General features: G+C 43.3%; 1 protein-coding gene across 1 annotated transcript in view; it reads left to right on the top strand.

The window, feature by feature from the left end:
• Fhod3 (formin homology 2 domain containing 3) overlaps nt 1–27,382 on the top strand; it is a 418,808-nt gene that overhangs the window by 168,449 nt on the left and 222,977 nt on the right. The window contains exons 3-4 of the mRNA XM_035440244.1: nt 9,583–9,650; nt 15,513–15,618. Coding sequence (XP_035296135.1) covers nt 9,583–9,650; nt 15,513–15,618 — 174 coding nt within the window. The remainder of the gene's footprint in view (nt 1–9,582; nt 9,651–15,512; nt 15,619–27,382) is intronic.

The following is a 27,382-nucleotide window of genomic DNA, read 5'->3' as shown; positions in this document are numbered from 1 at the left end:
GAGAGAGAGAGAGAGAGAGAGAGAGAGAGAGAGAGAGAGAGAGAGAGGCGTGAGTCCAGGGAAAGAGTGAAGTAGAAGGAGAAATATAGAACATTAAAATAGTTTAAGTAAACTTTGTCTTTTAAAGGCAGCATGAAAGCTGATGAGGAAGTAAATATTTGAAGTTCTCCAGATGGTAATTAATGGGGAAGAGAAAAATGAAGTGTAAAAAGGAAGAAAGCAGGAGGACAAGTAACAAAACACAGAACTGAGAGAGAGCAATAGCTAGTGACAGAGGGAGACCTGAAGCCAAGACCACCCAACTCAGTCTCATCACTGGCTCCCTCAGGACTTAGGCCGCCACTCAAGATGACATAGAATGATGTCACAGGGTCAGCAGCCTGTTGCAGTGACAATGTGAACAGTTGGCCACTTCGGAACATGTGTGCAGTTCTCTTTGGACTACAGAGAGGCAGAAGAACCAAGGATCTCTGGGGTCCCTCTTCTCTTCCACTCTTTGATTATGGGGGTGAAAAAGGCATGTTTGAGGCAGAAGTTTTAGCTTGTTCAGTAGTCTACTCTGATTCTGGCTTTGCCTCTGGCATGGATGTTTTCTGAAGACAGAGATGAGAGAATTTGGAGGTGTATATCATTGGGGTCCCAAGGCAAACTCACTTCTTCAAATTTTCTTGAACTGATTGAGTATAGATATATGAAGAACTTTTCCCAGGCTGTGTTCTTCAGTGAAGATGAAGATGGGGAAGTGGTTTCCAAGGTAACCACTTGAAGGGTGAAGACGTGGATGAGACCCAGTAGGTAGCAATGGTGGACCATCAGCTATACACATCACTGCAGGACTGGATATCACCTATAGCCCCTCTACCAACAACCTCTTACATGCTGTTCACCTCCTATGCTAAGAACTAATTGTTGCCTCTGGCATTTCCCTGAGGCCTGGTACTTGCCAATACTGAACTGCCTTCTTGGCTGACAGGTGATCTTCCTGAGCATTGAGTCATGCTCTGGATATTGTGTGTGTGGGTGTGTGGGTGTGGGTGTGTGTGTGGGTGGGTGTGTACATATGTGTAGGCCAGAGGACAACCTTTGGTGACCCTTACTTTCCACCTTATTTGAAATGGTCTCTTTGTTGTCTCAAGCTTTACAGCAGACACCAGGCTAGCTGGCCCCTGAGGCTCCTGGTGTTCTCCTCTGTCTACCTCCTATCTTACCACAGTAGTGGCATTGTAGATGTGTACTAGCACACTTGGCTTTACATGGGTTTGGAGATTTGAACTTTGGTCCTTGTTGTTGCTTGGCAAGCACCACTAAGAGTCTCTTCACTCCTTGTTGGCATATCTCTTGTCAGTGACTGAAGGAAAGAAGGAAGGAGTCCAAATTATCCATTTAGAGATAAACAGAAGATTCTAGGAATGCCTGGGGCACTAAAAGTGCTACCCTCTTCTCTGAACACTCAGAACATTCATTGACCTGTGAAACTAATCCATGGACCCTCCCCCAGGGACAAATAAAGTCAACTCCATTCTGGGCCATAAACTCTGGAGGGTGAGGCTGCTTCCGAGCCTAGATTGGCTTCCAGAGAGCCTTCCGCTATCTTGGGAGAAGCTCCAGAGGCCCATATTCCTCCAGTGTCCGTTACCCATGGCCTTTTATTCAGTTTCTAGCTCTTGCCCATTCCCCTGTTCAATTTTTTCCTTGCTGAGCATCCATGCAGGCAATGAACTCAATGAAATCCTATCTCATTAGATTCCCATCGCCTCTCTGCTTGCATTCTTGAGCTCTCCATGATGCCCCAGGAAGCACACGGCTGAAATCACACAGCCCAGCCCATGAGGCCCTCCCTGAGCTGGCTCTCCCAATATCTCTGCTGGTCTGGATGATGACAGTGTGCCCACATGCCCATGTGCCAGGCATGTTCAAATGGGCGTTCTCTTTGACCGCACGTTTCTGCTTGGCTAAATGCCTGCTGCTTTGTCTTCCTCCTACATACAACTTCACTCTGGCTGATTTTATTTAATATCACCTGCATGCCCCAGTGCTAGGACAACAGGGTTTGTCACCCCTCCTCTGGGGCTCCTAAACATTGCCATTGCTTTCTCCTGTGACATTATCATGAACTGAAGGCATGGTCTTCTCTTTCACAGGCTGCCAACTCATTAGATGGCTACTACTGTCTTCATGCTCATAGGTAGCCCCAGGTTCCACATGGTACATGCTCAGTAGACAATCAGTAAAGGGTTGTTCTAAAGGTGTCACTAGGAACTATGTAAAGTGGGACTATAATCCAAGGGGATCTGGATTTAAATGGGGCTTTCTCAGGCATTCTTTTTTTTTTTTCTTTTTTTTTTTTCAGTTCATCAAGTCTGCAAACCTTGCTGGGTAACTGAGCATGTAAAGGCAATTGCTGAGAAAGCCTGGTGACTTGAGTTTAATCCCTGGGATCTATGTAAAGGCATAAGTCAAGAACCAACTCTACAAAATTATGTTATAATCCACATATGCACACTGTGGTAGATGTGCCCCCTGTCCATCACACAAGCATTCATATTCTCTCTTAATAATAATAATAATACAATAATAATAACAATAATGTAGACCATAAAAAGTTGAAAGATCTTGCTCCTGTGTAGCCTCTTTATCTGCAGGCTGATGGACTGGTGGCCTCTCAGATAATTAGATGGTCCAGGTAGCCACTATTCAGCATCAGGGCTCTAGTCAGAAGGGAGTAGTCACATGTCCTTCCCTGTGTGTGTGTGTGTGTGTGTGTGTGCTCTGAAGTGCATGCTAACATTTGAATGTTCTGGTTATGACATGCACAGTTCCAATGGCTCAGGTGTTTGCCTTATTTTACTGTACAAACAGAGCATGTGGCCAGCAATTTTCAGTTACTCTTCTCTACTCCCAGCACTCGGGAGGCAGAGGCAGGCAGATCTCTGTGAGTTCGAGGCCAGCCTGGTCTCCAGAGCAAGTGCCAGGATAGGCTCCAAAGCTACACAGAGAAACCCTGTCTCAAAAAAACAAACAAATAAACAAACAAAAACAAAAAAATTACTGGAATAAATGACTGACAGAAATACCCAAGTATGATAGTTAATTTTGATTTTAAATTTGGTAGGATTTAGAACTTCCTAGGAGAAGGCCCCGAGGTGTATCTGTTGGCATTTCTAGAGAGGCTTAAATCAGGAGGGATGACCCAACCTGAATGCAGGTGGCACCAGACTGTGGGCTGGGGCCCTGGACTGAATCAAAAAGAGAGAATGTTCTGGCACAGTATCAGCATTGGTTGTCCTCTGCTTCCTGACTGTGGCTGTGCTCTGACCAGCCGCCTTTCTCTCCTGAGCTGCAGTAGGAACTGCTGTCACTGCCATGCTTTCCACACAGTGGTGATCTGCACCATACTGTCCAGCTGTGAGACACAGTAAACCCTCCCTCCCTTAAGTTGCTTTAGTTAGGTATCTTGTTACCATGGTGAGGAATATAGCACACCAAAGACTATTTTGTTTTCTGAAAACAAAGTTTAATAAATAAACCCAAGAAGTAAAGTAAGTACTATGACACTGCTTTCTTCCTTTAAAACATTAGAATTCAATAAGGAGGCAATGGTTGCAGGGCAAGGCAGGTTGTGCCTTCTGCCATCTGTGAATCAGATGACCACTTGGAGGCCATGGGAAGAATGTCCTATGTGAGTCTCATCAGGTGCCTGTAGGAATTTAGACTGAGTGCTTCCCATCTAGGAAGGTTATCCAAGCTTGGCCACTGGCTCCATAGCTGGTGGTAGTGGTACTCATTTCTTGTATCTTCAATGGAGGGCCACAAAGGTTTCCTTCTCTATAGCCAGTGAACACAGAACTTCAGATGTGAATGCCATCCTGCCTGTGATTACGTCTCCAAATAACAGCCCAAGGATGAAGGAGGGTCCCTTTATCCCCTCAGCAAAGGAGGGTCATGTACGTCTTCTCCAAAGTTTTCTTGTAAAGCTCTTGGTTCCTGGGTTTGACATTTGGGAACAAAAATAAAGAAATAAATAAAAATGTGTTTGGTAATCATTAACTCTAAAGTCAGTGGTTTATGGGATGAAACATATATATATATATATATATATATATATATATATATGTTTCCTTCCTTCTTGAATGCAATGTGATTCTCTCTCTCCACACTCATTCACTGATTAAATGGTCTGTAATCTCACTTTTATTGCCCATAAAAGTTCTGGTCTTTACTTTCTCCAAACATCAATTGTCTTTGCCATATTGACTCAGCACAGCTAATCGTAGGCTGAAGGTGTGTCTGCCCCTGGAACATGGTGCCCCAAAACAGACATGGAGAGCTGAGAAGGCAGAGCTTGACTGAAGAAGTAGGGAATGCAGTGGCTACCAGTCATTTTGTGTGAGAGGACTTGCCAGAGGTTTGTGTAGACAGCTGCTCTAAAGAAGTGGGAATTGTGTAAGAATCCACCCAAGAATGGCAGCAGCCTTTGGGAGCTGGCAGGCACTGTTGCCACATGGGCCCCTCCCACTCTAGGATGAAGGTAAACCTATTCCACCATGGTAAGTCTGTCTTTTGTGTAGGGAAGCCTGGACTTGACACAGAGTGTCTAGTTTCTAGAGCTCATTACAACCACACTTCCCACGGTGCTAGTAGCCATGGGGCAAGAAAACCAGGACCTGGGCTGTGGGAAGGAACACTTCTGCTTTGGTCTGCTTTAGGTTCTTTGGGCTCTCGTCTCAGCTGAGCAACACTCTTGCCTGTTACTGGTTTGAGTAGGATGTCTGACTGGATTCTGGTCCCCCAGGATGGATTATACCCTCTGTAAGAACACAAATGTTGTGTTATTTAGAAACATCTGTGTTCTGTCATCTTTCCTGAGCCTCTAGGTGGAGGGTGCTTCCTGAAATGTGTGCGGAGAGCAGTCGAGCAGGGGGTTTTCGGTGGGGACTTTGAATCCAGTGCTGCAGTAAGAGGCCTTAGCTCTTGTTAGAGCAGGAATGTCTTAAGGATTGCCTTCTAAAGACCCTTGCGAACCATCCCCCACAGGCTCCTGTGTTTCACTACTTGGTCCCTGAAGCTGATGATGCTATTTGGAAATTTGTGGAGTGGGGCCTGGGGGGAGGAATTGGGTCACTCATGGTGGGCTTTGGGGGTTATGATCTGTGCTGCCTTGCGCCTGAGTTCTCTGCTTTCTGAACCATAAGGTGTGAGAGCTACCCTGACTTCTCCATGCTCTCTCCCTGACCTTGGGAAGTGCCCACCCCCACACCATGTACTTAAATAAACACTTCCTCCCTGAAGTTGATTCTGTCACATGATTTGTCACTACAGCCAGAAAAGTAACTGTGGTGGTTTGGATGTAATTGGCCCCCATAAGCTCATAGGGAGTGGCTCTATTAGGAGGTTTGGCCTTGCTGGAGGAAGTATGGTCTATGGGAGGAGGCTGGATGGCACATGCCTTTAACCCAGACCTCTAAAGGTGTGCCCTCCAGCCTAATCTGGGCCACACTTCTGTTGGAAATGTGTCATGGCTGGGGAGGGCTTTGAGGTTTTTTTCTCAAGTTTCACTCAGTGTCGCAGTCAACTTCCTGTTGTCTGCAAGATGCAGGACCTCCACTATTTCTCCAGCACCATGTCTGCCTGCATGCCACCATGTTTCCCGCCGTGATGAACTGAACCTCTGAACTATAAGCGAGCCACCACAATGAAATGTTTCCTTTATAAGAGTTGCTGTGGTCCTGGTGTCTCCTCACAGCAATAGTAAACTCTAAGACAGTAACTAACATATGACTTCTGTTCACACGTACTGGAGATGGCTCTCCTGTGACAAAGGGGACAGTTTATGAATCTTGTTCACATGGTGATTGTGCAAGAAGACTACAGGTTTGGAGAACTTGAAGAGAGGGGATCTTGTTCCTAAACATGAAACAGCTACAATTCCTTTGTCTGAAGGCTAAAGGAAGCTGTCTCTCAAAGATCACATGTGGGATTTCTGGCATAAAGTCGACCTTATATTCTATAGCATATGGAATTATAAAGCAGAATGTCTGAGAAAATACTTTAGTCAAAATGTATAATATTGTGGAATTTATCTGTCCTTTTGATATTTGATACTCAAAAAAAGTATATTAAAATTTTGTGACTCCCTGGGCTGGAGAAATTACTCGAATGTTAAGAGAGAGCATGTGTTGCTCTCACAGAGGACTTGGGTTCAATTTCCAGCACCCACATGGCAGCTCACAACTGTCTGTAGCTCCAGTTCCAGGGGTTCTGATGCTCTCTTCTAGTTTTTGTGGGCACTGCACACATGCCGTATATGAACATACATGCAGGGAAAACACCTATACAATACAGTAAAAGTAAATAAATCTCTAAAAATTAGAATCTTCTTCTAAGTGAGTTCTCTTGTATGAGAAAAGTCATTCTTAGTCAAGAATGGTGTTTTGTGCTGTTTTGTTTGCAATAGAAAGTATTTAAACAAATGGTAGTGGAAATTAAAGATGTTGAATTAAATGTTCCTTCTAAAGGAATTTTAGTTTGTTTAAATTCAGTGGCGCTTGGACAAAAGGGGGAATCAAGATTTTTGGAGACCCCTCAAAGATGTCTTTGTCTTTTCTAGATGATGTTTCTTAGAGAAGGGTGAGAATCAGTGTTGGAACCTTTCTGAGGCCTCAGTCCTTGTGCACTGTAGAGTCACCTGTGGTGCCCCAGAGGTTAGGGTTACAGTGGAAACACTACACTCATTAAAAACAGATGGCTGGTTTGTAAATGAATGGTAGAGTGCTTGCCTGGTATGTAGAATGTTCTGGATTTAGTTCCCAGCACTATGAAAAGTGCATGCACGTGTCATCAGATTTTATAAGAGTAAGATGCAATGGTGTCCACTGGAAGCTCTATGTAGAGAACTTAAAATGAAGGATGGAAAAGATACAGAAATGCTAAACCTAAGTGATCACATTGGTACCAGAAAAGTGTCTTTAAAATAATGGATACAGTCAAGGATAAAGACAGACAGTATATGATGATAAAAGGTCAGTGAGTCAAGAAGTCATAGCATTCCCTAACAACAAAAATCAAAAGCACCTACCACAAAAACTCAAGGAGTTAAAGCAGAAATGCACAAATCCAGCCTGCTAGTTGGACACCGTAGCCCTCCTTTCATATCAGTCTATAAAGTGAGTAAATGGAAAATCAGTAAGAATATAAAAAGCTAGACATGGTAGCTCATGGCTTTAATCCCAGAATTTGGGACCAAAAGGCAGGTGGATATGTATGAATTTGAAGCCAGCTTGGTCTACATAGTGAGTTCAGACCAACCAGCCAAGGCTGTGTAGTGAGACCTCGTCGCTCTCTCTGTCTCTCTCTCTCTCTCTGTCTCTCTCTCTCTCTCGAGTTTATCAGCACTATCACTTAACTTGACCCAGTGGATATTAATAGACCAATTCTCCTAATTATGAGTGAATACATGCCATTTTCTATACATGAGTGATTCACCAAGATATTCTGAGTCATACACCTTGAGAAATCTAAAAGAATTGATATCCTAAGATCATATTTTCTATCAAGAAATTGACAGTTACCTTGAAAATCTTGGATACTTAGAAATGAGTGATATATTTCTAACTAGCTTCAAGACAAAGCAGTTACAGGGTTATGTTATTTCTACTTGGATTTTAAAGATTTATATTTTAAAATGTGTGTGGTGTGTGTGTGTGTGTGTGTGTGTGTGTGTGTGTGTGTGTGTATGCACGTGTGCACACATATGGGTGTATGTGCCTGTGTGTGTACATGTATGTGCAGGTAAACGTGTAGTTCAGAAGACTCCCGGAGCTGGAGTTACAGGTGGTTGTTCGTCACCTGACATGGATCCTGGCAACTGAACTTGGGTCCTATGGAAGAGCAATATGTGTTCTTAACCACTGAACTATGTCTTTAGCCCCTTCACATTTGAATTTGATGACATATTATTATAAAATTGGAATGAAAGTAAAAATGGTAAACTGTATAGGAAATGACTACAGCATTGCTTAGAAAAAATGGGAAATCATTCCTGATATTCAAAAGTAGAGATATAAAACCAATTAGTGAAGGTCCTGCTCTAAGAAACTAAAAAAAATTGGACTGGATATAGCTCAGTGGTAGAGTGTTTGTCTAGCATGATAGAGGCCCTGGACTCAATCACAAGCCAAAGAAAAGGTTAGCTATTTTACAGCAAACATTTATTTTTAAAATTTGAAACTAGAGAGAGAGAGAAGAAAGGGAGAACACCTGAAACCAAAAGTATATACAAAGAAGACAATCACTGAACCAAACAACACAAAGAATGGGAAAGTCAAGCCCATAGCTGACTTTTAAAAAGACTAACATGATTGCTAGGACTCTACCCAGGCTGGGGAGTCAAAAAGGCAATTAGATACAAATGATCAATATAAAAGCTAAAAGAGAGACTGACAGAGTCAATAAAAGGGAGACCAGGAATATTACAAATATTTCCATGTCAATAAGATTATAACAATTTGTATGAACTAGATTATTTCCTGGAAAGATCAATTACCAGAGTTCATTCAAGAAACTATATACTGTATAGCACTTTATTGCAGGAATTGAATAAATTAAGTTGCTACTTCCATGTAAATGCTGCAGCTCAACTAACACCGCTGACTTCCAAGTCTTTCCCAGGGCCTGTCACTTTCAGAGTTAACGTGCAAAGCAGGTACATCCTACTCATGACCACAGTTCTAGTTACCAATTAAGTCACTGAATTTCTCTAAGAGCAGAAATGTTACACTAAGAACACTGGAATTCATAACACACAATTGTCTCACATCTGAGCTGAGGCATTTCAAAAGGCCTTTGCTGGTATTGTGTGACATGACGCCATGCACAGTGCAAACAGTTTATGTCATGTGTTCAGAGTCCAGGCTGCAGTGAAGTCATGTGACACAGCAGAGGCAAGTGATGCCAGATACACCTTGAAATTCATTACTGTTTGATTATTAATCAAGTTTTGGTTATTGTATATTCAGAAACCTTCTACTGTTGTTGTACATCCATGTAAGCATTTGTGTGTGTGTGTGTGTGTGTGTGTGTGTGTGTGTGTGTGTGTGTGTGTGTGTTCCTCATTCAGTTTACAATCCCATGAGGGGTTGTAAGCTGCAGTTTTTAAGAGGTTAGGTGTTAAGTGACTTTATGTTCTACTCTATCATACAAGTTCCTGATTTCTAAGTGACTTTATGTTCTACTCTATCACACAAATTTCCAATTTAACACAAACTATTTCCTTGAAATGGATTGTATTTGGGCTGCATTGGTTTTCCTGGTATAGTTGGCCACTGAGTGGAAATACCTACATACCAGAAGGCATTCTGTTAAACCCTAGAAACATACTTGTATTGAGGAGGAAATGGGGTGAGGTAGCATCTCCCTGTCACCTGTAACAGACCAGGCCTGTGTCGGAGTCATTTTTCACACTGCTGAGGTAACCTGAGTGGCTGCATTGTCATTTTTCTGGTAGAAGATGTCATCCTTCATAATTTCTTATGTTTGTGCCATTCTTTGAGTCATCTAAATGGACTGTTGTATTATTTATTTCAGAAAAACTGTACAACTCCAGTGGCCGAGATCTAAGAAGAGCCCTTTTCTCGCTGAAGCAGATATTTCAGGTAAAAAGGAAAAACAAAAGCCAAATTACTACAGTTCTGTTTGTCCTTTGCTGGGGAGCTAGGTGCATACAAGCTTATACCTGTTTATTACAAATAGGAAAGTCTGTTTAGATGATGTTAAAAGTTAGCTCAGGGGGCTCAGGAGATAGAAGAGTGGGCAATATGTGTGCTGGAAAGGAACTAGAACCAGTTTGGATCTCCAGCACCCAGGTGAAGACTTCCAGGACCCCCAGTGCCCAGCAGGTAGAAATGGGGCTCTAGGGAAATCTGGATAACTGCTTTAGCTGAACCAGTGAGCTCTGGATCCAAGTGAGAGACCCTGCTTTGATGTGTAGGATGGAGAGGAACTGAGGAAGACCACTGCTGTTAACTTCTGGCCTCCACGTGTGCCCGCACACATGTGTCCACACACATGGAAATACATATACACATGTCACATGCACAACAATATTAGATCAGAGTCCCAGAGGAGAACATTTTATGTCAAATATTTCAAGTATAAAAAGTAAGGACAACTTAATCAAATGCTTTTTTTCTATATTCCCATTTTTAAAAAGAAAAACTGTTTGAAAGTAATTAAAGACCTGTGTTCTGTCCCTCCCCCGCCAATCACTACCATACCCAGGCATCCTCTCTCCCAATAGTCACATTTAGTGTTCTTTGTGTGCATTCATGTTTCCACCCAAGTGGTAGATTCCATGATGTATGGTATTATCTTCACACATATGTTGTCATGTTTCATATGCCCTACTTTGGTTTATTTGTGTGAATGGGTGTAGGTGTGACTGTAGATCTGCCTGGAGTTGTATTTTATCCAGTGAGCATGTGTTCTGTTCATTCTTCTTTGGGTGGATGGGTCGCTTAATTCCATTTGGGTATTGTAAAGCCTGCTACTGTGGGTGTGTTCCCTTGTGTACACGGTGCACATGCAAGTCCCTCATCACCAGCTCCATTTTATCATTCGGTACCAACCCTTCCTTCATCCCTATCCTGAGATAATCACAAGCATAGTGAAGGGTTGGTCCGGTTCCAGACACCTGAGAGACAGCAGTGGGCAGAGGAAGGCTGTGGGTTTGTGACGATGACCCTGGCATGGAGTATGTCTGTCTCGGTTTGCTATGTTCCCCTTGTATTTTTAGGCTTACACATTCATTCCACTTCACTTCAATTCCTGTTTTGTACTTTAAAAGATTTTCTTTGTGAATGATAATTTTAGCCAGAGTGAGTTTCTCCCTGTTAGCAGGGACTAGGCAAAAAGATGGGGCAAAAAAACATCCAACTCACCCACACATTCTTAACTTCTTTAAAACTTGTTCTCCTTAGACAGGATTCTGCTATCACTTCTTCCCAGAATGGGATCCATTTCCTGGTGGACATTTCTGAAGACATGTCCTCCTTTGTCCCACAGTCTGAGTTTGCTGCTGGAGGCATGATTCCTCTGCCATGTTATAATAAACCTGTAGCCTCTATCACATGGAGGATAGCAGGGAGCTATCAGATGATACTAAGATTCTTCCCCCAAACTCTCAGTAGCAAGTTGAAGGGTTGATCAGGGCTTGTCCAGAGTCAGGATGATACACATCAATGGGGTTGGTAATTGAAATGGATCCCCAACACCCTGAGAAAGTTTGAGTTGATGGACACATTCATCAGGATACTAAAAGCTAGCCATGATAGATGAATAGATAATGGATGCTGGTGGACTAGGTACTTGGAAAAGGGCAGATTTTTAGAATCTCAAATTCTTCTTGCCTTTTCATATTGAGCTTTAGGGTAAAAAGAAGTCTCATTTTAAAAAGGGAAGCCTTTGTAGAAGGATTCTCAATAACAAGGACCAACAGAATGCCACTGTTTTGTAGCCCCTAATGAATGTGTTAATGAAAAATAATGAAACAAAAGTTGCTAACATGATAGACATCAGGTTCCTCCTGAGAGAAATATAAAGTAGGATGTGGTCCAGCCAACAAATCAACTCTGGATTCAGACATGCATCCAACTACAAATAATTGAAGACATGGGCACATGTTGAACAACAGTTTAGGTGAATGATCTGCCAAATCCAGACTGTGGGCTACTCTAAAGGATGCATGTAAGTTATTGAGGGTAGGGGCATTATCTTCCATTGATTGGTTAGTAGAGGTTTCTGAGTTTTAGACTCATATACAATGAATTACCATATGTAGATCTTACTTGGATCTTGCCCTGGTTTAAGTTGTCATGAAACACTCTGGCCAAAAGTAACTTAAGCAAGGAAAGGGTTTATTCACTTTACACTTCCAGGTCACAGTCCATCATTGAAGGAAGTCAGGGCTGGAACTTAAGGCAGGAACCTGGATGTGGGAGCTGTTCAATGGCTTAATCTCAGGCTCCTGTTCTTCTAGCTTTCTTATATAGCTGAGATATACCTGCCTAGGATGTTGCTGCCCCCAGTGGACTGGGCTTTCCTGTGTCAATCCTCAATCAGGGCCATCTCTCACAGACATGGCCACAAGGCAGTCTGATCTGGGTAATTCCTTGAATGAGGTTTCCTTTTCCCAGTTAACATTAAGTTGTGTCAAACTGACAATAAGCAACCAAGACATCTTGTATAATGATGAAAAAGTTGGAAATTTGGACAGACTGGTTGATTTTTTTTAACCTTAATATATTTCTTATGAATACTTATTCTTAAAGTTTCTATAATTGGAAGCTACACAGAAATAATGTATTAACTGATGTGCAGTCTGAGAATTGCATCTGGCTATGTAGCAGGAGAAGAGAGAATGATGAATGAAACAAGATTTCACACCTGTGTTCATGAGACTATTTTACATGCAGTGAGATTTTCCTAAATTAAAAGGATAGAACGAAAACCAAATAAACTTTTTCAGACTTGCTATATAGTCTTTGAACCAATCCTATTCCTTGGTGTGCCCGTCCCTTGAGATTTTCCTGTTGATTCGTGAAACGGTCTTTGAACAGATAGGCTAGTGCTGTGTAGACAAGGAAGGTGCTTGCTACCAGGAGTTTCAAGTCTGCTGTGAAAATCATACACAAATCCACACTGAATAGTAGCCATGCTAGGAGTTAGCTGGATCTGACAGGCAGCATGCTGGGTAAGGCTCAGGTTGATGCCTTGCATAGTTTTGGGTCTGCATCTTCATCATCTCTTTTCTAGGCATGAAGGTTCTTTTAGAAACTCAGGCTTTAACAGCTTTAAAAATAGAGAAATTGGTAATTTGTATTGAGTTAGTTATTCTTTGATTAACAGGCATTAGCAATAACAACAATGAGAACAACACCCAAGACAACAACAACAAAAAACAAACAAAAAAAACAGGACTGATGAGGTGGCTCAGGGGGTAAAGGCACTTCCTTCCAAGTTTGAAACTGTGAATTAGATCCCAAAGACTCAGACGAGGGGTGGGGGGGGAGTCACAAGCTGTCCGCTGACCTCTACCTGCATGTTGTGTCATGTACTCCAGCTTTCATGCATCTACATGTACACGCACATACACACAAAAGAAATGTAAAAAATTAGTTAAGCAAAGTCACAAGTCAGTGAATAGGTCTTACAGAAAAATCTGGAGTGTGGTAGTAATTTCTTATCAGCTGGTGAGGATATTTTAATTCATAATAGTCTAAAGTCAGTGTCTTAAGAATCTATTAGTGCCTATGAATTTTGGGATTTGTATTTAAAATCCAGGTCACTGCCAACTTGGAAGACTTTCTCCACATTGATTATCCACAAGCATCTCCTTCCTCGGTCCCTTATCTACATGGGTCCATGCATTTCAGCCAAGGGTCTGAGTTAGTCTCATGAACACCGTCTCGCCTGTCCAGTGCTTTTTTTCCAAGTGCCGTTGCCAGACACTCAGTTCTCTGGTATATTAATATTAGTGATTAGCTTGAGTGGTTTCTTGAGAGCTTGTTCGCACTTTTTCACCATGAAGTCATGTGTGAATCTAGTTTTAGTTAAAGCAATAAACATTTGTTACATGCTTGGAAAACCCTCCTGACTAGACATGAGCTCATCTGCATGTCCAGTTTTCACATATGCTGCTGGAAAAGGGAACAGAGGGAGGGAGAAGTGTTCTTTATACCTACCAGTGTAAAGTAATTTTCCAAAGACCCATGATACTGTCCCATTTTCTCTTTCTTCCCCAGCCATGATTATCGCAAAGTCTGAGTTCACACAGCTGTCTTTCATTATGTTCAGCCTTGTTCCCCCCAGCCCCTTAACTGGCACTGACCCTGCCTCTCACTACATCACTTCCCAGGGACCTGTACTGTGTCTGACCACATTTAGCTCAAGACTCCCATCTATATAATTGGAAAATGTCATATAGTAAAGAAAGAGGCTGATTGTGCTAGGTCACCTATTTTATCTTTTACTGATAAACCATGGTTGCTACTATCGTCGTGGTCCTCTGTTACTCTAGTCTTTTTGTATTCCCATTGCTGGGGTTTGTTTGGGAAGTTTCTGCTGTTGTTATAATGAAGTAGGGACGTTCCAGTGGTATCCTACCAAAGCGCCGTGTAACCTAAGAGATCTCCCCATCTCAGTGGAAGAAAGCAGCAATGGAAACATCTATTCCACAGGGCTCCCCAGAATTTGGTTTTACAGCAACTACCCAGGTTGAGGGCCGACAGTTCTGGCCAATTGTGTTTTGTTTCTCTGTCTTCCTGCCCAGACTCTCAGACCATGTGTTGTATGCGATAGTGTTTCTTGAGCAGCCTGCCCATTTGTGAACTGAAGCAGAGCCTTGGTCTCATTTCAGCAATTCTGATGCACTGCTTCTGCATGGAGTCCTGCTTCCTTGTCCTTTCAAAGCTCCTCAGATGGTCTTAGTATGAAGGTGAGGGCGGGTCCCTCTTAGAACCTCCATCTTACCTGGAAGGAAGCTATGATACTCTCAGGGCCAGCTCTGCCCACTGCAGCTCCATCTGCCTCAGTCAAGGGTATGGCTAGGCAGTTTGCATGTCTGAGTTCCTATGAGGCTCTCAGGTGGGCTTCCAAGGTTCCCTTGCCCAGTTTACCTGGAAAACCGTCTTCGAGCACCACTAGCTTAGCAGTCATGGGCTTCTCTCTATGTCCTGCCTTCTGCTTACCAAGGCAGCCCTTTGGAAGGATGGCCGGCAGCTGCAGGTGAACGGCTTCTGTACTCACTTCCTTCCCTGTGCAGCCAGCCATACAAGGCAAGAGACAAGAGAGGCTTCTTTAGGTTGACAGGAAACATTCACAAGCCTCTTGTTGAAACTGCCCTTCCTAGGCTATCTGCTGGGACAGGAGTGTGTTTTTCTTCACAGGTTGCATCCTCACCGGGATGCTTCCTGTAGTAAAAAGTCAGTCCTGTGGGGGCCTGGGGCCTGGGGCCTGGGGCCTGGGGTCTGGGGATCTTGAAGAAGGAAGAGCAGACCTCTGCAAAGCTTCCGGACATGCAAGGGATTTATTTGCTTCATCTTTATTAGGTTGCCCAAAGGCAATAATTGGTCTTTGGCAAATGACAGTGTGAAGACTGGTTGTAAAATCCCTTTGGCAAGAGTTAGATGCTCACTCATGTGTGTGCTCCTCCCTCTTCTCTCACTCTAAGAAGAAGAAAACTCACAAAACAAAATTTAAAACAAAACAAGACAAAAATCCAGAGGTGGGGAGGACCTGGGAGGAGTTGGGGAAGAGGAATATGACCAAAATATATTGTCTGAAAAAATTATAATAAAAAGCATTGAAGACTTCGATGCATCATTTGAATAGAGCGGAATTTCCTCAGGGGCCATTCATTTCAAAGAGTCCTGCAGAGCGTGAGCAATACAGGTGGACAGGGACCTATCTGAACAGTTGAAAAAAAAGTTATTTCATTTCGCTTCTTTCCTTCCTGCCAGGATGACAAGGATTTGGTACACGAATTTGTCATGGCTGAAGGTCTGACGTGTTTGATCAAGGTGGGAGCTGAGGCGGACCAGAACTATCAGAACTACATCCTGAGGGGTGAGTCCTAAGTATCCATGCCATGGTGGCCAGGGTCTCCCTCAGGAGTGCACAGGCTGCGAGCTTTGCTAGAAATCTTCAATAAGGTAGGAAAATTCATCAGTTTGTCAGCTCCCAGTAGTTAACTGGTGTGTCAGGGCTGACTTCTAAGAGGTTGCTAAGAACAAAGAATGAGTGATTCACTTTTTAAAAATAAACCCCTTTACTTGATAAGGAGAGGCACACACTGTTTGGGATCAGATAGAATTCATGATTTTAGCTCAAAGCTACCCAAAACTAAAACCTGGTTTATTTCTAGAAGAAAAAAAAAACATTGCTGTTTTGTTTGTTAGTTTGTTTTTAACTTGAGTTTTCACCTGTGGGGCTTTCATCAAAATGCACAATCCTCACTTATGCCTTCCTGTTTCTGATTAATAGGCCTCAGGTGGGCCTAGGAACTTGCATTGTAAGGAGTGATTCTAATTGCTGCCTTATAATTTCATGTGCATATTGGTGCATGGGTGACTTTGAAGCATAGATTCGTGTTGCTATTCTGAGTTAATGGTCTCTTAGGATGGTGCTGAATTGTGCTCCTCTGCTAAAAAAGTTCTGTTACTCCCAAACCTGTGTGCAGTACATGTGAGGCAGAAATTATTGGATTAACCTTCAAAAGGAGACATCTCATATAAGATAATATCGTCTCCATTTTATAGTTGAAAATAATTGAGTTTCAAAGAACTCAGTGCTTGTTTTTAAGGAAGTCTTTCCCTGGGTATGGCTGAGCAGAGACTCTGCCTAGACACTGGCCCAGGCCAGGATGGTTCTGGGTTCTTCTGTCCCTTCTCTGAGTAGCTGTGACCCCACAAACTGCATACTGATGTTCATTAAAAATAAGCCACAAACATCTTTTAGTTTTCCCTTGGATGAAGGGAAAGTACATGAGATGTGTGATTTAATATCAGATACCCGTGGTTAGTGGCGGCTGAGCAGCAGCTGGGCTGCTCGCCCTGAGAAGGCTTCCTGTGTCCCATGTTGTCATCTAGTTCATGCAGCTAGTCAAGCTTTCCTTCCTCGCCTGGAACTACTAAAAAAAACCAAACCAAACCAACCAACCAAACAAAAAACCACACAGCAGAAGACACAAGGGAAAGTTCCCTGGAATCACTGAATAAACTTTCAAGTCCATGCTCATAGCTGGGGTTTGTTTTGGTAAATGCCACGTTGTAGGAGAGGTTAACTTTCTTAGCCTTGCTCTTAGCTCTGTGGTATATTCATTACTATGTCTGTGGGGACAGCAGGTTGGCTCTTGTCACCTTCCATCTTTCCTTGAACTTGTGACAGATTTGAATCAGTTGTCAGGAAGGATGCTTGACTGTCAAGATAGATGATTTCTATCCTTCATATAATTAAATTGTTTACATGGAGATTGTGATTGTTGGGTGTTAGGAAGAGAAAATTTAGTGTGACTGAGAAGAGTCCCACACCCCCAGGAAGCAGCAGTGAGTGCCACCCCATAGCGAGCCTTGGTGCTGCCTGCAGAATCTTTGTGAAGAGTGCAGGTAGAGTTCAGTAGTCACACAAGGCCCCAGTGTGGAGAATGGTGAACTCTGCTCTCCAGCAACTGTAGACGGTGCTGACATCAGGAGTCCATTTAGGCTGTCTGCTATACTGACTGTTTACCCTGAAGTTTGTTCATTTGCATTGTTCTGATCTGGACCAGAAGATGCTAAAGGGCAATATACTGAATGTTAACATGTGAGAAGGTGCACTCGTGTTAATATGTGAGAAGGCCCGTTCATGACCCAGAGAGATCCTGGAAAGCCTGCTGCTTTGCTCTCTTGTAGAAAGTGCCAGCAGTTAAGACCTCATAGTAGGCAGCGCTTGTAAGATGTCAGGAGGCTCAATGCTCACATCTGTCCTTCCCAATAGTGTTCATTTATCGGAGACCAGGAGACTTCATGCATTCCCTGGAAAGTGAGTAGTTGCCAACGCCACTCAAATCACTTCCCAGAATCATGTTTTCCACAGAAGGGGCTGTCTTCTTTGCTGGCCCCATGTCCACTGAGTCTCAAGAGATTCACTGTAAGCAGGGCACCATGCTCCCTCAGCAGCACACTGTGATACATCTGGCTAGAACCTGTGCCAGGAAAAGTACCTTCTGGGAGAATATATATGACAGATTTCTTGGGGTGTGACTTTTTTGTTTTTATACAAGGAAACTATCATTTCTCCTAACCCACATGTTGAGTCACCTCTGTGTCTCCAACCAAGTTCTTGTGAACACTTTTTTTGACATTGCAGTCTGCTGCCAGCAGTCACCAGTCATTCACAGTCCAGAATAACCTTCCAGTTGCTTCTGATTGCCCAGCCCTGTTTTAGCCATATTACATTGGACTGGGGAATGGAGGAGGGCCAGATGGAGATCAAGAGAAAGAGGCCTGCGAACATTTTATCATTATGTTATTGCACAGCAGGCCACCCGGGGCCACTCAGAGTACCCCAGGGATCTGTCTGGCAGCAAGCAGTGGGAGTGGGGACTGTGATCAAGCATCTTCACTGTAGTTTCTGAGGGAAGGAACAGATGACGTAAAATAAGCAGACCTGTAGGTGTGACTTAGACGTCACTGAGAACGTGAGTGGGTTGAGTCACCTAGGAGACATGCCTCTGGAGGTTTACCACTCTGACTGTGGGTGGCACTGTCCCATGGGTTAGGGTCCTATATGAAATAGAAAGAAGAAAGCAGGCTGACCATCCGCATTTCTTTCTGTTTCTTGACTGGATGCAGTATGTCTAGGTGCCTCACATTCCTGCTGTCATATCTAGTGACATGCTTGCCATCACATTGTCCTTGTTATGATGGGCTCTGCTCTCAAACTGTGAGCCACAATAAATGCTTTCTTTCCTATGTTGCTTTTGTCAGGTGTCCATCACAGTAGTGGGAACAGCACCAACAGGGCAGGGCTGGCTAATTACAATGATTTCAGTGGCTTTGATGCTCAGCAGTGTCCCTGGGACAATCAGGGCTTGTGCATGGTGACTTCAACTGTGAGACATTGATATGGGTATAGTTGAAGGTGATGGGTTCTTTAGGAAGGGGAACTGACTGGCTTCAAAACCCGGGCAAACAGCATTTAGGAAACAACAGTGAAAATGGTAGGGTTATCCAAACCAGCTTATCCCCTGTGACGTTACCTCTGGAGTCGCTCAAGCTCAGCTTGATGAGACCACCTGTGTCCCCCATGGGCCTGAAGGGACAGCATGTGGAAAAGTCAGCACTTGTCTGTATCTGCATCTAGAGAACTCTAATTGACTATAAATCTATTATAAATCTGTGAAGAAACTTGTGATCATTTCTACTCAGCTCTGTTAGCCTGTGATGGAGGTGGTGGTGGTGGAGGTGTTAATGGTAGATGTGGTGGTGGTGGTGGTGGTGGTGTGTGTGTGTGTGTGTGTGTGTGTGTGTGTGTGTCTGTGTGTGTGTGCGCGCGCGCGCGCGTGTGCATGCGCGCGCGCCTCTGCCCTATGAGCTTTATGTTTTGCCTGCATGTGTTTGTGTACATGTGTACCTGGCGCCCTCAGGGGCCATTGTAGGGTATTGAAACCTCTGAAACTGGAGTGATAGATAGTTTTGAGCCACCATGTTGGTGCTAGTAATTGAACGTAGGTTCTCCAGAAGAGTAGCCAGTGTCCTTAACCACTGCTCCATCACTCTACCCCATGCCGGAGTTGTTTTTTACACAGAGGCCCAGGCATTGGTTATGTTCCATTGAGTGTCTATTGGCTGAGAGGTAAAGACAGGTTTGAGTTACAGGCGAGCTCTCCACAAATGCGAGCAAGCTGCTGAGAAGAGGGTCTTAGCTGCACAACACAGAGAAATAATATTTATCTGAGTTATTATTCTTGGATGGTTATAGCTAATGATCTACAGTTTTTGAGGATAGCCAGTATTTAATATAAATGTACCATGGAATTTTATACCTCACAATTATGCTTATGGAAGGAGGACCTAGAGTGGTATATTCCTGGGAACTTAAACTTTCCACAAACATTACCAAGCCTTTGCTGTGGGCCACATGCCACATCAGGCTCTGAGGCTGAGATGATGAAGCCGAACCCTGCCCTAAAGCAGATGCCCAGTGCATTTTAGATACTGTAGCCCATGTTTAGAAATTGCACATACATGATAGACTTTGGAGGAAAAAGAGAAAAATGTGTGAAAGCCATAGGCCAGCTGGATATTCTGGCAGAACTCCAATAGAAGCCTCCTTGATTGGCAAGTTTCATGAAAAGAATATCCCCCCCGCCCCCCAGGAGGGTCTCACTATACAGCTCTAGCTGGTCTGGAACTTACTGTGTATATCAGGCTGACCTCACACTCACAGAGCTCCCCCTGTCTTTGCTTCCTGAGTGATGGAATCAAAGGCATACAACATCACACCTGGCTCATGGGAAGAAATTTGGTGTGATCATTTTGCTGAAAGCAAATCTTAATTGGTCACAAACATATATAACATGGGCCTTATCAGAGCTGTGTTACAAAACTCATGGAGTTCAGGAATGAAACTCTCACAGTTTCATTCTGTGAGAATAATATAGGTATTTTTACCCCATAGCATTTTTTGTTGTTTTTTTGGGACAGTGTTTCTCTGTGTTATTTTGGCTGTCCTGGAACTCACCCCCATAGTATTTTTAAAGAAATGTTGTAAACACTGCCAACATTTCAAAATGCACAGACTTGATGTTTAAAAGTCCAGCGTTCAATAACTGAATTTAAAAAAATATGGTTTACCTTTTTGAGGAGAATGGGGGGAGGCAGGAAGGAGATGAGGGAGGAAACAGGAGGAGAGGGAGGGAGGGGAAACTGGTTGGTATGTAAAATAAATTAAAAATTTTAATAAATGTGATTTATATGTACAATGGAGTTTGATTTGAACATAAAGAAAAATAAAGCGGTGTCATTAGTAGTAGATGGAATTTTCTCACATATAGCATCTAGATTTATGTATGTCTATGTGTGTGTGTACATGTATACACAAATACATTCATGTGTATTACATGGAATTGAAGGGAGACCGTCGGAGAGGAAGGGTTTTAAGAGGAGGTATCAGAAAAGAACCCGCGTGGTTGGGGAGAAAGATAATATATTCCATGCTTTTTTTATATGCAGAATCTAGATGTAACTGTATATGTGAAAGCAAAATGGGGACTGCTTGGCCAGCAGGAGGAGGCTGTTTGGGAGGGAGATGTGAGAGTAGTTTTAGGAGGGGGAGGAGTTGGAAGGACAGCAGACGTCGTAAGTATGAACAAAGGTCAGTGATACGTATGAACTTGTCATGACGAAACCCATTGTTTTGTGTTAAAATATTTTAAATTTTGTGTTAAAAATTTCAATTCAAAGGAAAAAAGAAAACCAGAGTTTCTGCTTGCTTTTTTCTAACCTGGAGCTAGCCTTACCTATATTTCACTAAAGGAAAAAATTTCCTAAGTGGCATGCCCATAAGGGGATTTTCTTGGAGAATCAGGGTGTGGCTAGATACATTTGTCAGCATCTACAGCAGCAGCAGCAGCAGAAGTCTCTGAGTACAGAGGATCAAGGATGGAAGTGATGTAGAGGCATTGGTATCCACATGAACATTCTCTAGCTCAAGAAAATACCCAAGTTTGTATCTTAGTGCTCTAGATGAGAGGAGGCAAACAAGAAGTGGGGTTCAGATGTCAGGAGTGGACAGAGGGGGCACCAAAGTGGCCACCAGGTGAAGAAATGGAAGCAGATAGGTATTGCAACTTAGTTTCTAAGCCAAGGTGAGGCCTGGCTTCTGAGTTTTCCACTGGCCACTGGGCTTAATTCCTCTTCCCTTGCCCTCATTCTGATCATTCTGCTGGTCTGGGTACCACTCTTGCTGAGTAGACTTTCTGTGCCTGGTCTAGACTTCACAAACCTCATGGTGGCTGGATCCTTGTCTGAGTATGGATGACATCACTGTACACTCGTGCCCTGTGGTGCCACCAGTCCCATGAGAACTGAGGCTAATTTCCAAGATGGAGTTCTTCCTTGCTTGATGTCACTCTTCTCACTGAGTGGGGGTGGTGGTGGGGGGAGACTCTTCCCAGCTGGCCCAAATTGGCAGCCCTCGGAGGCAAGTAGGGCTTGCAGCTCATTTCTACGTCACCTAGTATCTTTACATTAAAAAATAATTGTGAACATTGATAAATGAGATTTGATATATGAAACACTGAGTTCAAGCCAGCCTTGGGCCTTCAATGCTGCCTGGCCACAGTCAGAGAAGGGAGTGGCCACTCCCTGGAACCCAGGTGTGTGGCTCTGCCTCCTGTATGCCCTGGCTCTTCACTATGATCTGCCATTCCTGGAGCTATTTCACTTCATTTTGCTGCCTCTTTGCCCCACATGTGTTTACATTTGAGACCTCTGACTAATGACATCATAGTCTGTGAAGTGAGAATTCCAGTCTAAAGTAAAAGAGCCCAGCTCGGTTACAGAAATTATGATGTCATACGACTTTTTGCTCTTGATTCTCAAGTACAGACTGCAGCTTTTTTTCCCCCTCCTTCTCCAGCTATTTTCAAGCTGTTCAAAGCTCAGCCCTCTAGTGTGCCTCTTCCCCACGAAGACCTGCCATGGATCTGTAAGGGCAGAGGCTGTCACTCAACTAGAACAACTTACAGTCATAACAGCACAGCTTAGGAAATAGGGAGGGAGGAAGGAGAGCCACTGAGGGACTGGGGTGTGAAGACTCGAGGCTCTGCTTGGAAACTGGCAACATTGGCTGAGCCTGAGTTAGCTAACAGCTTTCATTTCAATTCTAAAACTTGTGCCCCACATACAAATCCTTCTTGTTGACTGACCAAGTCCTGTCTAAGATGAAAGTGTCAGCAGTGTGCCCCATGGCATAAAACTGTATCTAGACAGCCACATCTAGAATGATAGCTACAGAGCTGGAGAGATGGCTCAGACATCAAGAGCACTTGCTACTCTTCCAGAGGACAGGGCTTCAATGCCCAGTACCTACATGGTGGCTCACAACTGTCTAGAACTTGAGATCCAGGGAAGCCAGCATGCTCTTCTAGCCTCTAGAGTCACTGCACACACATGTACAGAGGCATATGCAGGGGAAAACACCCATACTCATAAAGTAATAATAAATTTAAAAATTTTAAAAAAACTGTAAAAATAAAAGCCAGCCACAAACATATGGAATAATGTTTTTCTTAAAAATGTAAGTAACTTTTATGGCCTTGTTTTACTGAATAAGTAGTGAAAATTGAATATTTTGAACTACATCTATGTAAAGGTCTCACGGGCTGTATCCACACCCTGTGCTTGCTTCATGTGTGACTTTGATATCTTTACATTCATTGCCAGCCATGTTTCTGGAAGGGTGTGGCTTTAAAATGTGGCCCGGGATACCCATAGACAGTTGTCACAATGTTGTAACATCTCTTAGACTTTAGCAAATCGTTTCTTTAGCACCATCATGGTGTTATGGCAACTAAAGGGCATGTAGAAAGCTCATCTGAAAGACTCAATAGCAACTATAACCTTTATTGTCAGTGCTAGTTAGTGATGCACTATAGTTATCATATGTTAACTAAATGCATCCATCAAGATACACTGGGATTGTAACCTCACACCGCAGGGTGGGTCTGTACTTAGAAACAGGGACTATAGAGGTAGCTAAGTGCAAATGGGATTATTAGACACTAACCCAATATGGTTATGAATGTTATAAGAGGAACTGAGGCCACAGACCTGTATGGAAGGAAGACCATTTTCTACAAGCCAAGGAGAGAGAGATCAGAAGACACCAAGCCATCTGAACCCAGATGAGATCCTGGGCTTCCTACTGACAATAACTCTGAAGAGATGAGTGTTTGTTCCTCAGCCTCCCAGTCTGTAATATTGGTTATGGAATCCTGTGCTAATATGTCATTTTTAATACAGAATCCTCTGGAAGTCATTTAGGCATTTTCCAAGGCAAAGGTGCCAGGGATGGAGCTGTCAGACTACAGGGCATGCACAGTTACATATTGCTTTAGACTGAATAGTTTATTTGAGGCCTAATGGTCTCATCAGTCTCTGTCATGCTGGTGATTTCAGTATAATGTTTCTTTGACCAATGGATTTTACAGTCATGAAAAATAGTTTTGAAATTTTGGTTGTCATGTATTGAATATGCCAGTTGATTTTTAAGGAATTTACATCATTACCTAAAAGGTTTAAACTTTTGTCTCCATGGACCTCTGTTTCTTGGGAATTTCTAATCATATGTTCATGTGCTGTTGTGGAGTACTATATTGTAAGCATAGGAACCATTATCATCCTAATCAGAGTGGCCATGGATATCTGCAAGTGAACCTCAAGATGGGGCCTGCTTATGCTCCATCATAGAAGAGGGTGGGGGATATTCCAGCCACTCTTTCTGTATCTTCCTTCTGGATGTATATAATTCTGTTACAGCTGCACATGGTCTCAGCATCAATGGAGATGATAAAATATGTAGTATGTAAGGGTAACTGAAGATGGGCTTTCTTCTACCCTGGCTAATAATTTTTTCATCAACTTGACAGAGCTTGTTATTTAGGGAGAGAAACCTCAATTGAGAAAAGGACTCCATTAGATTGCAAGTCTGTAGGGCATTTCATGATTAATAATTGATGTGGGAGGGTCCAGCTCACTAGGAGTGTTTGCCACCCCTGGGCACATGGTCCTGGGTGGAATAAGAAAACAGACTGAGCAAACCAGTAGGCAGGGCCTCTCCATGGCTTCTGCTTCAGTTTCTGCCCTGACTTCCTTTCCTAATAAACTATAAATTGCAAGATGAAATAAATCCTTTCCTTCCTGATTTTGGTTAGTGCTATATTACATCAATAGGAAGTAAACTAGTACGGCAGCTATGGGTACCATCCATACTGGTGTGAGACTCTTTTGAGGTGATGTGGTTGTTTTGGGGGGTCACTATGTTCATATAAGTAACATCTTTGCTTGGAAGGAAGGAACCTTGCTCTGCAAGGGATACCCCTATACCCTTACTGGTTTGGGGGAATCCTTGTTTTTCTCTGTGGTCCTGTTGTCTTTGAGGCCAGCAAATGTCTTATCTCTCAGGAAAGCCTAACACATAGGTGTGATGTTCTTTTCTCTCCTTAGCTTGGCACCTATTGGGGATGTGGCCTCCTGGTGTAATCAGCTATCTGCTGAGGAGTTTGGTCACAGCAAGAGAGTCACAGTCAGTCCTTTCTTGGGACAGAGAGATGTGATGTCCCTCTGGTGGCTGCTGGGTGTCGATGGTGATAGATGCTTCCTGGTAGTCTTCAGAGGGTTTGATCTGTGGCCCCTCCTGCCTCCCTGATGCCCTCTGTGTGGGGCCTGAATCTCCTTAAGAAACTGGCACAGAGACCAGCCAGACTCATCCTGTGTCTTTCTTCTTCCAATCCTTTCAGCAACAGGGGCAAACTAGAGACTCCGGACAATTCCATCTTTTTCCTGGCTTTGCCAGACTGAACAATACTGTGCTCTCACCCAACTTTGCTCCCTCAATTTCTGCAGGATTCTGTCTCCAGAACAGGAAGCCAAGTGCTGCCTAGTGTCCTCTGGAGCCAGTGGTAGTGCCTGATGTGTCTGGGTGGGCCTGCTGGAGTGGAGGTAGCTATCGTCTTCCAGATGTCATCTTTCAGAGCTCTCCCCACCTGTGACATCCTGGCATATCTAGGTGAACTTCAGAGGAGGCAGTCTGGAGACTGCTGGGCTTTTGTTTACTTTTGTTTGTTTGGGAATATCTGAATGATCTGAGTCTGTATAGCTTGTAGTCTGTGCCCTAAGCATCCTACAGACCTATGTGCAGGACTGCTGTGCCTCAGTTGGGTGAGTGAGCTGCCACCAGAAGGGGAAAGAAAGGGCAGAGACAGGTCATTGTCTTTGATGCCACAAAATGTTTTTAATGCTCCTGCTCTGAGATCAGAGAGCATGCTGGGATACTCTGTGAGGAGGGCAGCCCCTCAGCACTCACCAGTGAGTATGGTATTGCTGTTTGTTTCTGACTCTGGGTTATTGCCATCTTTAAGGATGGTTTTGCTTTTCCCTCCTACTCTCTCCTGAGGTACCTTTATCCTATAATTACAGAATGCCTATGTTAAAAGTCTAAATTTATAAATAAAAACCACTATTGTTGGAAGTAGCAAGCATTAAATGGTAACAGTTGTTTTATCTAGAAGAGTTTACAGAGAAATACACAGCTGGGTGGATCTGGCAAACATTACCTCCAACTTACAGCATCATTAGGCAGATTCATGTGAGTCTGCTGACTTGGGACCCTTTTTAAATGGCAGAAATTGTAAAGTTTTAAGTTTAACTCAGTGCTGTTGTGTGGGATTAAATGAGACTGTCTTCTATAGGCCTAGATATGGGACCACTTGATTCTCAGTTGGCAGCTCTGTTTGGGGGGGTTTAGATGAGGCAGCCTTGCTGAAAGAAGTAAGCTACCAGGGGTGGTGGGCTTTGAGATTAAGTATCCTGCCTTACTTCTGGCTAGCTCTTCCTGATTCATGCTTGCAGTTGAGGTGTGATTGATCACCTTCCTGCTCCTACAACTGTGCCTTCCACTTGCTACCATCTCTGGTCCACCATGATAAACTCATCCCTCTAGAACCATAACCAAAAGAAATTCTCTTTGTAAATCTGCTTTTAGGCATGGTGGTTTATCAAAGCAACAAAAAGGTAATTAAAGATACATAGTTATGATTAACTACATATTTTAACAACTCCTTTCTGTGCTCATCACATGACTTATTTGAGTGTGTGCTGGGGATCACACCTAGGCCTGGTACATGCCGAACCCGTGTTCCACCATTGAGCTACCCCTCACCCTCCCAAGTAGATTTTTTATAGTATTCCCAATATGTTCTATGTAAAATCATCTCTCCAGAAATTCAAGCTGGCTTTCAGACAAGAATAGATACATAAAACTAAAATGAAATTCTTTACAACCCCATGTCATCAAGTCCCTAAGTGTTTTACTTGAAGAATGGCTGCTAGAAGGCTCTGTGTTTATCCTCTATCTACTGTGAAAGGGAAGAAAGAGAAACGTAGATATTTGGCTCTCTCTACACAAAGTGTGGAATTATCCACAGACAAATCGCATTATAGCATATCCACCAGGAGGTTTTTCTTTTTACATAATCTGTGGGCTTTTCTGCAGCAGCTGTTGGCTAGGTGTCTCTTAAAGCACCACCAGTGCCCACATGACTATTACTTGATCTTGCACACTGTCGTCTTTTTATACAGCTTTGAATTACAAACCTAGGCTTATGATTGAACAGCATGTCTGAGGCAAAATTTAATCTATTTTCTTGGCTGGGATTTTCTAGGAAGGCAGCTGGTATGTTCATAGATTCCCTCATCTTGGAGTTTGCAGGGCTCTTCATGGACAGGCCTGCTTCCCAACACCACTCTGTTCTTGACATTGATTCTTTCCCCCCATAGATGTCCCATAGCTCAGGATATTTTTGGACATCCGTGACCTGTGAGCTATTCATGTTCTGGGTCCCTACTCCATATCCAAACCTGAATCAAGTATTGTCATAACCAGTGGAACCCCTACCAACATCTCTCATTGCCATTGCCACAAAGAGTGCCATCATCCACCACATTCAAGGTAGCCATCTGAGGGGCTTCCTAAACCTACTCTCCCACTCACCGGTAACAATGAACCACCGAATGTAGGCTTGTCTGCCTTTCTGTCCTTTCAAATCACTCTGTCTCCCCATTCATGG

Source organism: Cricetulus griseus, chromosome 2 (genome assembly GCF_003668045.3).
Source record: "Cricetulus griseus strain 17A/GY chromosome 2, alternate assembly CriGri-PICRH-1.0, whole genome shotgun sequence".
In the NCBI taxonomy this organism is placed as follows: domain Eukaryota; kingdom Metazoa; phylum Chordata; class Mammalia; order Rodentia; family Cricetidae; genus Cricetulus; species Cricetulus griseus.
Note: the sequence above shows the minus strand (reverse complement) of the source record. Positions and strands in the feature narration are given on the sequence as shown.